This window comes from Pantherophis guttatus, chromosome 5 (genome assembly GCF_059756535.1).
Source record: "Pantherophis guttatus breed Tessera chromosome 5, ASM5975653v1, whole genome shotgun sequence".
Taxonomy (NCBI): domain Eukaryota; kingdom Metazoa; phylum Chordata; class Lepidosauria; order Squamata; family Colubridae; genus Pantherophis; species Pantherophis guttatus.
This window is the reverse complement of record NC_142067.1, coordinates 1222966-1235380: the sequence shown is the minus strand read 5'-3', so window position 1 is coordinate 1235380 and position 12415 is coordinate 1222966. Positions and strand designations below refer to the sequence as shown.

Sequence of the window (12415 nt, the reverse complement as noted above, 5' to 3'; positions counted from 1 at the left end):
ATTTCATAAGGGCAACACACTATCATTTTTTTGTACATAGCATCAAGGTAAAAAACGATATATGCAGAGTGTTATCTGCATTTTAGGTGTCAAAAGGGTTTTGTGGCTCCCGGTGTTTTCTTTTCTGTGGGAAACGGGTCCAAATGGCTCTTTTGAGTGTTTAAGGTTGCAGACCCCTGTGTTGGAGAATTGGAAGGGAAGGGATCTTGGAGGTCCTCTAGTCCAGGGGTCTCCAACCTTGGCAACTTTAAGCCTGGCGGACTTCAGTTTTGCTGGCTGGGGAATTCTGGGAGTTGAAGTCCACAAGTCTTAAAGGGGACAAGGTTGGACACTTCTGACCTAAATCTTCCCTAGAGGCTGATTACTAAATTACTAAAAAGACCCAGGAGCAAATTCCCAGATTTTGCTACCTGGCAGAGGATTCGAGCACACCTGTCCTGCCATTGCTCGAGAATGACCGCCCCCTGGTGGCCAAACTGGGCAGTGGCAGGGCTGGTCCTTCAGCTGCAAGGAGACAGCCAGCAAGCAGAGGCTAATTAAGTGTGCAAGGTAGCATTCTTTGGCTAAAGGCTTGTTTGTAGGCATGCAAGATGGGAAGCAAAGGTGATGACTTCTCAGCAAGACTTGGTGCTCCTCAGAGGATTTATTCCATGACACTCGACCTGTGAAATAGGCCCAAGGCAAGGATCTCTGCGGAGGTTGTTCCAAGATGGAAAGATCTCGACATTTTGGACCCCGGGGTTGGCACATCCCCTGGCACACGTTGCGTTCCTTGGCTTTTGCACCAACACAGCAGCTGCTGTTCTACTTGCTGCCTCTCTCTTGTCCTGTTCTTGGAAGCAAAGGCCGTGTGGTCCCTTCCTCGCTTCCCCCTTGTCTTAGAGACCCTCCCCCCTTGAATCCTCCGGTGATGCTCCCTCATGGCATCTCAATTCCCAGTCAGAAAGCAGTTGCCTCACAAAGACTATCTCGGTTCTGCTTTCTCCCAGCTCATTTTATTTACTTACTTACTTACTTACTTACTTACTTACTTACTTACTTACTTATTTATTAGAACCTGGCCTTTATTATTTTTAAAAATAACTCAAAGCAGCAAGCACATTCAACACACTTCCCTTCTCTTATTTTCCCCACAACAACCCTGTGAAGTGGGCCAGGCTGAGAGAGAGAGAGGGACTGGGCCTGAGTCATCCAGCTAAGGCAGGACTAGAACTCTCCACCTCCTTGTGATTGGCTCAAAGTCACCCAGTTGGCATTCATTTATTTATTTTTATTTATTTTATTTTATTAGATTTCTATACCGCCCTTCTCCCGAAGGATTCAGGGCGGTGAACAGCCAAAAGATAAAAAGATAATAGATTCATGCCTAAGGCGAGGACTAGATCTGCTCTCCTGGTGATTGGCCCAGTCACCCAGCCAACTTTGGTGCCAAAGGCAGGACTAGAACTCACTGTCACCTGGTGATTGGCGCAAAGTCACTCAGCTGCTTTCATCTTAACGTGGGACTAGAACTCACCATCTCCCGCTTTCTAGCCAGGCACCTTAAGCACTAGACCAAACGGCCCACCACAGACTCACCTGAGGAACTCCAGGTCGTCCCATCCGTTGTGGATGAGCCCTTCCTCGTATCGCTCCATGCCGATGGCCCTCAGCCATTCCCCCACGCTGGACTCACTGCGCCTGGAGCCACCACTCTGGCCCTCCTGGGTCAGGGTCTATGAAGGAGCAGCAGGAGGAAGTCAGAGACCAGGCCGGGCCACCCAACAACCCCAGCCTTCTCTGCAAATGCGGAACGTGGGGAGGGGGAAGGTTTCTAGCATCCCCCTACCCAATGTGACCCCATCTCTGCAGAAAGCATCTGGATTCTGGGTTGGACTACAAAGCCCATCCATAGAGGGTAAGGCAGAAGACTTTGAGGGAGGCAGGTGAGATCCGTTGCCAAGGCAACAAATCCAAACCCAGCAGAAAATACAAGTAGTCCTCAACTTACGACGGGTTGCTGAGCAATTCTTTTAAGTTATGACAGACGTACCTCTACCCTCCTGGCACAGGGACCTACCTCTTCCGCTTCTTGGATGCTCTCCCGAATGGAGCGGGCAGGGAAGCCCCCGGGGCGGCTGTACTCGGGCGGCAGGCAGCGGTGGGCCAGATCCAGCCTGACTTTGCTCAGGGGGTGGGAGGGGGGCCGGCCCGTTTGCTCCCTCCCCAGGCCGCCTCCGCTGGAGTACTCCACCTCGCTGAGGGTCTTGGCCATCTGAAGCACGGAGCAAGAATGGTCGTCCAGGATGCCCTGGGGTCCGGTGGGAGTGTCCAGCAGGTACCCCGACCCCAGGGATGAGGCCGGCCTGGGATGCAGTTTGGGGGGCTTGGTCTTGAGGGGCTCGCTGAAGACCACGGTGGCGCGTGGCTTGCCGGCCACGTGATCCTCTCCTCTGACGCCCACAACTGGGTTGTAAAGGGCCCCTTCCGCCATCTCCAAGGCCACCGATTTGGGTAAGGGAGGGGGCGGGAAGTCTGGGGGAGGCAGGTTGAGGACCCCCGGCTCTTCCTCTTCGGCGTTCTCCTCAGCCCGTTGGGAGGCCGGCTGCTGTGAGGACCGCCAGGACTCCGGCTGGATGGGCACTGTGATCTGGACCTTGTTCCGGGGGGCGGGGGGCTTGGCCGAGGTCGCCGGTGACAACTCTGGGAGGAGGAGCTGGTGGGGGACCCCCTCCAGCACATAATAGGCAGGGTTGTTGAAGCTGTTCTTCAGTGGGGGGCCCTCGGGGTCCATGGCCACCTCCTGCTTCGGCCTACACAAGAGGAGAGGGGACTGCTCAGTCCTGGCTGCACCGCCAGACCCTTCCGAGACGAGGCATGGTCCCCATATGTCACTGGCGGGGCCCCAAAAGGAGAGAGACCCCCATCGCTGCCTTTCATTGTTCACGGTAGCCAAGCAGATGCACATCAGAAGTGGCCCCTTCCCTGGGCACCCTGGCCTAGGAAGGACATGGCAAGCAGAGGAACCACGAAGGTCCCTGTCCATGCAGATTCTCTGTCATCTGGGCCACGGTTATCCCAAAGGTGCTTTTTCAAAAGGCAACTGTTTTTCCTTGAAGACGTTTCACTTTTCATCCAAGAAGCTTCTTCAGTTCTGACTGAATGGTGGAGAATGGAAGGACTTACTGCATATTCCATGCAGTCATCTGGTCGTTAGCGCTCTCTCTGGGAGTCCTGGAGGTCACTTGGAGGTTTATCTAGGCAGAAACCTGGGCATTTGTCTGAGCACAGATAAACCTCCAAGTGGCCTCAACGACTTTCATAACGACCAGATGATTCAAGGAATAGAAATCCTTCCATCTTCCACCATTCACTCAGAACTGAATGAAGCTTCTTGGATGAGAAGCGAAGCGTCTTCAAAGAAAAACGAAGCCCAGTTGCCTTTTGAAAGAAAGCACTTTTGGGACATGAAGGAACCTGGAAGGTAAAACCTACGAGGAATGGAAGCTTTGAACATAGATTTGTGGGGCTGGAAGGGACTTCAGAGGTCTTCTAGTCCAACCCCCAGCTCAAGGCAGCAGACCTTATACTAACTTTAAGACTTGTGGACTTTAACATGGCTGGCTGGACAATTCTGGGAGTTTATGTCCATAAGACTATAAGTTGCCAAGGTTGGACACTCCTTCCTTAAACAGAGTGCGGGACCCCATAAGTGAGATGGGCGCCATATAAATTTAATTAAATAAATAAAATAAGATCAAGATCGTGGCTGCTGATGGAGCCATGTCCGCAGGGACATCAGGAACGAAGGGAAAAAAGAAGAAGAGATGATCACCTGGAATGGGTCAACACTACAATCAGAAGCTCAAAGGTGGATGTGAAGAATGGGCAGAAGGCCAGATCTCCAGGAAAGGAATCAGGAGAGCCCTAAACCCCTCCGTGGCTAATGGGCCACCCGGTCCTTCTGGCTGTGGCTCACTCACCTGCCCTGCTGGGAGGCCTCCTCCTTGGAGGTACCACGATGTGGAGCAGGTGGGCGGCCGGTTGTCAGGACGCTGGGCTTCTCCTGTTCGTCTGAGAGCTTCCCAACGGGACAGGTGGGACCTTCCCCTAAAGAATGTTTGCGCCCGACGGATCTGGGGAGAAAGGAAGGTGGAGAGAAGTTGGAGGGGGGAGAGATGCTCCCCTGCCTCATGAATGTCCAGCCTCCAAAGGAAGAACGTGGGAAGGCTGCAGGAGTCCACCTTCCCCAACCAGGTGCCCTCCAGGAAGAGAGACCTTATTTAAGGGAGGATGAGAGGAACCTTGAAGACATTTTTAGACCAGGGGATGGGAAAAACCAGACCCAAAGCCTCTGATTTGCTGTTACACAAATGTACAAGTGAATCGTAGTGAGATAGACCTCCTTTCCCGACCAGTTTTCCTTAGCAAAACTCTAAAAAAAATACCACCTCCGTGTGTTTTGAAATAAACTCTGCCCAGGGTTCCATTTTCCCCCAAATTTCCCATTTCCCCAACTGGGCCTTACTTGGTGTGCTCCAGGTTGGTCCGTGATGCCGGAAGGGGCAGCTTCCCCTTAGCAGCTCCGGTCTCGTCTTTGTCGACGCTGATCCATTCTGAAGAGGAGGAGGATGGAGGACAATCTCAGGGGTGGGTGTGTGAAAGGGTGACACACAGACCCCCCCTGCCAAGCACCGCTGGCCCAGAAGGCTCCCTGGGGACTTCTGTCTTCGCTTCCCCGTCATGTAAACAAGTAACTGTCTTAGGAATCTAGAAATTGTGTGTGTGTATCTTGAGAAGCTCTGGATTCAGATCTAATCAGTTCTAATCTACCAACACAGACAGACAAGGAACCACCAAGAAGCCCCTCGCCCATACTGGCAGGGCAAGCCACTTGTATAGAGAGAACAAACCCCCTCCCTTCTAGCACTGACGTTGTTCCCTAGTTGGGTCTTGAAATGAGAAGAGCCTGTAGTACAGTGGACTAAAGCACTGTTATTAACATCTGCTGCTTGCAATTACTGCAAGTTCAAGTCTCACCAGCCTCAAGGTTGACTCAGCCTTCCATCCTTTCAAAGGGAGGTGAAATGAGGACCCAGATTGTGGGGGCAATAAGCTGACTTTGTATAAATATACAAAAAGGATGAAGGCTATTGCTTAACGCATTGTAAGCCGCCCTGAGTCTCCGGAGAAGGGCGGCATATAAATTAAAGCCAAAAAAAAAATAAAAAAAATTGTCTGCAGAAAAACCACCAAGCTTGGGGAGCACCAAGGACCTCACAGTCCTCCTCCCCCCCGCCTCTTTCTGCTTTTCCTTCTCCTCCTAGTCCTCCTCTTCCACTCTGCAAACCCCACTCCCTTCTAATACTGATGATGTTATCTAGTTTGGTAATGAAACATCTGCAAGAAACACACCAAGCTCAGAGAGCACTAAGGACCCCTCGGATCTAACCAGTCTCCCTACTCCACATCTGTCTTTCATATTATCCAAATGTTGGCTCTTCAGCCCGCCTGCTGAGTAAGCCCCGCTCCCCTGCCCACCTCTGATCCACCTCACTCCTCTTCTGTCAACTCACCATACAGCCTCTCACGAGTCCCCATCCGTTCTGCTGGGACCCGAACCCTCATGGACCCCCGAATGTTGCCGGTCTCCTCCCCCCGGTGGGAGAGGTAGGTGAGGAACTGCTGCGCCGTGCTCCCGATCATGGATTTGAGGGCGATGACGCACTCTCCTGGGGAAGGAAGCAACAGAGCCGGTGGGCCAGGAGGCACAAGGAGATGGGATCTTGTGTTGGGTTGACTCTTGGTCAACGAAGTTGGTCTTGATGCTTGAAACACAGCTTGAGCGAAGGCCTGAGGAATGGATCTGGGGGACTCACCCTCTCCGAGCTCACAATTTCAGAACTGTGGAGAAGTTGAGCCTCTCAATTCTTAGGAATTACTTATTCTTACTTAGGAATCCCTTATTCTGCCACTGATTGAGGGCATCTGTTGTGGCCTGTCGGCCGATGGCCCCTCAGAGGAAGAGGAGGAGGAGGAGGCGTGGGAGTCAGGGCCAGCATCAGGGCAACCTGAGAGCTCAGAGGGGGAAGAGGAAATCGAGCCGTCAGAGAGAGAGAGAGAGATATACAGAGAGAGAGATACAGAGGTGGAGCCTGGGACGTCCGTCAGCCCTCCGATGGAGAGTCAACAGCCCCCAAGTCTGGAGGTGGCTGATGAGGAAGAGGAGGAACAGCTGGGTCCAGTGCCTGACGCGTGGATGCGCAGAAGGGAGAGGAGAGGAGAGCAGTGGAAATCTATGGGCCAGTCCTTGGGACAGAAGAGCCACCACTGCTAGTGAAGCCCCACCCTGGCTCTGGGGATAAAAGGCAGTGGGGTGAGATGAATAGATGGGACAGACAACTATTCATCTTCTGGACGGACGGAATTCTTAGCCTGCAGTGAGAGAGAAACTTTTTTGCGGGGAATCTTTGAGTTCACTTCAGAGGGTTTGTCGTGTTTGGGGATCCGAGTCAGAACAGCGTCTCAGTTGACCCAATGAATGCTGAATCCCACTTAGCTTATCAAGGTGAACAGGCCAATCAGCCTGCTCATGTCTTCCCACCTGTAGCTCTGTGACAATCTACAGTCCAGACAATCTACAGCTGGGCTCCCCAAGAACCATGCCGTGGATCAATACCGGGCCTGTTAAGAACCGGGCCGCACAACATTGAGCAAGCGAGCCAAGTTTTAACTGCATCTACACAGGATTGTGAAACCATCCCAACCCTGGTCTGTGGAAAAATTGTCATCCATGAAAATGGTTCCTGGTGCCAGGAGGTTAGGGACCACTGATCTACAGAGAAGACCTAGTCTCCGTGACTTGGAGAAGGTCCATGACCTTGGTGAAACTATGCAGCGATGGCTTCAACGAGGAAAACAGGGTTTCAAGGCGGGGTTTCCCAACCTTGGCAACTGTAAGATGGGTGGACTTCAACTCCCAGAATTGTTCCCTTGCAAAGTGAGCCAGGGGTTTATGCAACAAGGACGAGGTCTTGGAGACCCACTCGACTGTTTCAGCTCCTCACCATAGGACTCGTAGCCATCCAGAGACTTGACGGTCAACAAGATGTGCTGGTCTTGCAAGTATTCGATGTCCGAGAGGATCGGCTTGAGCTGTGGACAGAGAAGTCAGAGATGGTGGCCACCTTAGCTAGCGGTGCTCCTGAGGATCAGCGTTGGAGCATCTCCTAATGCAGGGAAGCTTCGAGGTGCTTCTCTTCCAGAACATTCTTTCCTGCCCTCTTCCCATCCTTGCCCCTAAGCTTCCCTCCTCTACCATTCAAGGACCCTTGCAGCAAATTTGACCTTCTGGTTGATGGGAAGGGAGCACCCACCGTGGGCAGTTGTCTGGAGGACCACTGGACCTTCAAGAAATTGATGTTGTCACTGCTCTGGGAATCGTTCTCAAAGCTCTTTTTGAATTCTAGGAGGAAAAAGAGAAGGAACTAGGCTGAGATGCTTTCAAAACCGAGAACCTGTTTTAAGGCTGGGAAAGAGAGACAACATTAGGAAGAAACTCACACTGGCTTCTTCCTAGTTTACTGTGGAAGGCAAACACACGTTCTGGATTCTGCTTATCGCAATATAGCACAGCTCCAGTCCATGACTGGAGTCTTTGTCCAGATTTGGACTACCTTGAAGGGTTATTAGTAAAGGTCTCTAGATGGAGTCTCTAACTGCCAAGTAAAGATGTCGTACTTCCCTCTCTGCAAAGAAATGGGTGATGCTTGGGAGAAATTTGGAGAACGTTCTGCCAAATCACGAGGACCCATGTGACAGGAGTTAAAAAGTCCAGATGACTACCAATGAGTGGAAGAGCAGGGAGAGGTTCGTTTGATGTCTCATAATGGTCACTCTCCAAAGAGAACGTGGCTTCTCAACCTGAGCCACTTTAAGATGTGCGGACTTTACAACTTCAACAATTCTGGTTTTGGTTGAATGTTAGTTTCTACAAGTCCCTGTATTACTATGATGTATTTGAACCCAATATTTTCCAATGTTTTTGTAAGTCCACAAAACATGATAATATGAGTTCCTTCAAGTTTCCAACATTTAGTTTCCAACTACACAGTATCCTTAACTCTGTGGGGTCCTTGGTGCTCGGTGGCTTATCAAAAGTTGAGGAGGAAGTTCTGAGTGAAGGACCTCTACAGTTGACTGGAGATCCTTCTTGGCATTCGCACATTATGGGCAACCTCACCTTCCAGACAGGTGGAGTAGAATTCAATGAAGAATTTTGTCCGGCTGGCTGTCTTCACAATGGCTTCGATGCTCTCAAACTCTATGTAGGCCTGGTCTGAGGACTTGGAGAGTCCTAGAGATGGAGAAGAAGGAACGACGTTACTTTCCCCGAATTTGTTTTAATAAAAATGTAAGGCGGCTCTGTTGAATCAGGCCAAAGTCCACCTTAATTCCAGGTTTGTTTCACTCGATGTCGGAGACCAACCATTCTAATTGTCCTAGACTTCCAGTCGGAAGGAGGGATCAAAGGAAGGATTAGCATGGACTCGTTTAGTTCAGGGTGGGGGAAGTACGGCCCTTTATGACCTGTGGACTTCAACTCCCAGAATTCCTGAGCCGGCTGACTCAGGAATTCTGGGAGTTGAAGTCCACAGGTCATAAAGGGGCCGTAGTTCCCCCACCCCTGCACACAAGAGGGCAAGATATGACTCCCCCATGCCTTTGTGCCTTATCTAGCCTTTCCCTGGACCAACCTGCTAGTCTGGGAAGATTCCTGTAAAATAGGCAGAGAGCAATAAAGTAGCTAGTTTGAACTCTACCCCTGTGGGTCTGGTTGTTCGGGCCCGATACCTGGTGGCCAAATAGAAGTCTCTGAGATGTTCACATCATTACAGATGTGGAGTCCTTGGTGGTCTCTGAGCTTGTCTTCTTGCAGACATTTCATTACCAAATTCCCCCTCCTCCTGCTCCTCCTCCATCACTGATGGTGTTAGCTAGTTTGGTTATGAAACATCTTGAAGAAAACCACCAAGCTCAGAGAACACCAAGGAACCCTGAGCTACAAATATTCTCTCTTACAACAATAATTATTATGTTGCTCCCTGTAATTGGTATTCTGGAGGTAACATGTTTTAAAGACTGTAGCCCTCAAGGAACGTCTCCCCGTGGATTTATATGATCCCCTCTGAAAGCAAATCCAGGTTAAATGGATGTAACCATTCTTCCAGGTTGACGATACACTTGTGAAAAAATGCTCTCTACTATTTTAATTTCCTTTCCATCAGGTTTCTTAGATGGCCCCGGATCCTCCTGTCTGGACAGAAGTGAAAAGCCTTTTCCCTGGATAAACTCCCTATGAGATCATTTATTCACACACACAGCACCCAACCCTCTTCTCTGGAAATACCTTTTTTGGAAACGAACTGGGACGTGACTCCAACTTCAAAGGCTGCGAAGACCGGAGAGTGGTCGCTGCTCATGATATCATCCGTACAGCCTGACCAAGAAAAGAAGAGATGCCTTCAACCAGGGTGGGATCTACCCTTCTCCCTAGAGGAGGAGGAGGAGGCTGCAGATGGACCAATGAGCCCCCATGGAACTGGGATGGACAGGAGGCTGGCCAAGGGACTGTCATTCACCCCACAAAGCCTGAAGTAACCTCATAGTTGTATGGGAGAGAAGATGGGGAGATGCTTGCAGATGAAGGTGTCAATGGTCCAGCTACGACCACATCCAGGGAAGCCCAAAGAGCCACGGTGGTGTGGAACTTACCATAGGAGGTGCTGTTGATGTGTGTCTCTGGGTAGGACTTCCAGAGGATGCGGTCACACCAAGAAGGGACGTTGGTCCTGACCTGGGACAGGGAAAACAAGAGATGTTTTGCATATTGGATCAAGAGCACTCCACCATGTTGGCTGGACCAGATGTTTGTTTTTTTTTAAATAATCCAGACTCCGAACATGGAGGAAACAGCCAAGTAAACCTCGGTGAGATCATGTGAGGTTTACAAAACCTATTGGATTCACTCAGAGATGTTTGGAGTCCATTGGTAATACCCAACACAAGGTAGATGGATGTCCTGTTTTTGGCCAAGACAACAAGACCTCAGGAGATGGGAGGTCTCTCCATTTGTTTCTGGGTCACACTGACAGGTTAGAGCAGTGTTTCTCAACCCTGGAAACTTTAAGATGCATCGACCAACTCCCAGAATTCATTAAAAATTAAGATGTGTGAGTTTCAAATTCCAGAATTCACACTCGTGCCACATGAAGTGCTTGAAGGAACTCCAGAAAACTCCCATGGTGGGTCTGGATTCTGCAACGGAGCTGGACTCTTTGATGGCTATTCAAGCTGGGTAACTGCCAAGAGAGCGTACCCCCACAGCTCCCTCCTCCTCCTCCTGAGCCCCCCAAAACCAGCTCCACCTGGACCCCCAGGCACTTACCCCTGTGGGCTTCTGTTTATGCCACACGTAGGTGTCGCGGGAGCCCCTCTCGTAGCGGTAGGTGGGAGGGAAGGTGACTTCCTCCTCACCTGGAAGAGGAAGAAGAGGCAATCCTGTCAGACGTTCTGCCCACCTGGTTTTATTAGGGAGGGGCTTCGAGCCAGGGGAGCAGGATCTTCTTGGAAGGGTAAAGGGGTGGGGGAGGAGGACTTTCTCAGAGAGACCCTCGTGTTCCTGTTCAGGGAAACCTTCAGTTTCACACCTGGGTGCAAGAAAAGCTGCTTTTTGCAGCCATTTTGGCTCTTAAATGTGGACCTTCCCCCCAAAATTGGGGCTCCTAGATCGCCCGTGGCAGGACTGGGCAAATCCTACTCCCTTCTTCCACTGATGATGTTCCCTAGTTGGGTCATGAAGTGTCTTCAAGAAAACAGCCAAGCTCAGAGAGCACCAAGGACCCCACAGGACCTCATCATGGTCTTCCTCCTCTTCCATGCAAACCCCACTCCCTCCTAGCATCATTAAATGTTTGCAAGAAAACCACTGAGCTCAGAGAGCACCAAGGAGCCCACAGTCTTCCTCATCTCTTTTTCCTCCTCTCCTCCTCCCCTGTCCTCTTCCTCTTCTCTCCTCAAACCCTCCTCCCCCCCAGCACTGATGACGTTCGCTAGTTGGGTCATGAAACGTCTGCAAGAAGATCACCCAGCTCGGAGAGCACCCTCATTTCAACCCTGAGCGACAAAGGTTCTCCTCTGTCGAGAGCAAGAAGGGATCCCTTTGGTGGGACCGGCTGCTCACTGAATCTCAGGAAGATCTTGTGTTTCTCCTTCTCCAGGTTGAGCTGGTCCACTTTGAGGAGAGGCTCAAACTCCTTGCGGTTGATGTAGTTGAGGATTTCCTAGAGGAGGGGAGAGAAGGGGCGTGTCCCTTTTAATCCGTGGGTCAAGCTCTCCTTCTCAGCCATGTTCACTCCCCCCAATTTCAAGCTGGATTCCCACCGTCTCTGTGGCAACGGAGCGGCCCTCTGTCCATGCTCAGGTGCACCATCCCCTCCTCAATTCCGTCCCCGGCACAGCCCGCCACCCAACGTCGTCCTCACCTGGATGTCCATGTCCAGGCGGTAGTTGAGGTCCCCGAACCAGAAGAGGTGGGTGAAGCGGAGGGAGATATCGAAGGAGCTCAGCTGCTTGTCACCCAGGGCCAGAAGACGCAGGATGTCCAGGTAATTCTGGTTTCTCCTGCAAGGCACAACGGGAGGCCGGAGGTTGGGCTTAACGGGCTCTTGCTCAGGCAGGGAGTCCTCGACTTACGACCACAGTCCAAAATTTCTCTCAGGTGAATTTCACCCCGTTTTAAGACCTTTCGTGCCACCGTTGCTAAGCGAATGATTGCAGTTGTTTCGTTAGCAACTCCTTTTTTTAAAGTGAATTTGGCTTCCCCGCTGAGTTTGCTTGTCAGAAGGATGCAAACACCAGTCACGTGACCTTGGGACACTTCAACCGTCATAAATATGAGTCAGTGGCCAAGCATCCGAATTTTATTCACGGGGCCATGGGGATGTGGCAATGGTCGTAAGTGTGAAAAATGATCATAAGTTCGTTTAGGTTACAACAGCACCAGAAAGAGTGACACCAACCATTCCAAGTTCCCCCAATTCCAGTTTGTCTTAATATGCATGTCTGAATATAGGTAGTCCTTGACTTACAACCGTCCATTTAGTGACCATTTGTAGTTACTGCAAAAAGGTGACTTAGGACCATTTTTCACACTTATGACCATTGTAGCATCCCTATGGTCACATGATTTACATGTGGATGCTTGACAGCTGACTCACCTTTATGACGGGTGAAGTATCCCAGAGTCACATGATCCCCTTTTGCGACCTTCTGACAAGCGAAGTCGGTGGGGAAGCCGGATTCGCTTAATAACAGTGCGACTCATTTAACAACCGTGGTGATTCACTTAACGATGGTGGCTAAGAAAAGTCATAAA

The 12415-nt window shown here is 50.8% G+C and overlaps 1 protein-coding gene across 1 annotated transcript in view; it reads right to left on the bottom strand.

The window, feature by feature from the left end:
- Window positions 1-12415, bottom strand: part of INPPL1 (inositol polyphosphate phosphatase like 1) — a 47658-nt gene that overhangs the window by 3345 nt on the left and 31898 nt on the right. The window contains exons 15-27 of the mRNA XM_060682695.2: window positions 11523-11661; window positions 11222-11321; window positions 10427-10515; window positions 9754-9835; window positions 9389-9478; window positions 8222-8335; window positions 7356-7444; window positions 7047-7134; window positions 5556-5711; window positions 4508-4595; window positions 3963-4115; window positions 2060-2792; window positions 1579-1715 (exon numbers count right to left, since the gene is read on the bottom strand). Coding sequence (XP_060538678.2) covers window positions 1579-1715; window positions 2060-2792; window positions 3963-4115; window positions 4508-4595; window positions 5556-5711; window positions 7047-7134; window positions 7356-7444; window positions 8222-8335; window positions 9389-9478; window positions 9754-9835; window positions 10427-10515; window positions 11222-11321; window positions 11523-11661 — 2058 coding nt within the window. The remainder of the gene's footprint in view (window positions 1-1578; window positions 1716-2059; window positions 2793-3962; window positions 4116-4507; window positions 4596-5555; window positions 5712-7046; window positions 7135-7355; window positions 7445-8221; window positions 8336-9388; window positions 9479-9753; window positions 9836-10426; window positions 10516-11221; window positions 11322-11522; window positions 11662-12415) is intronic.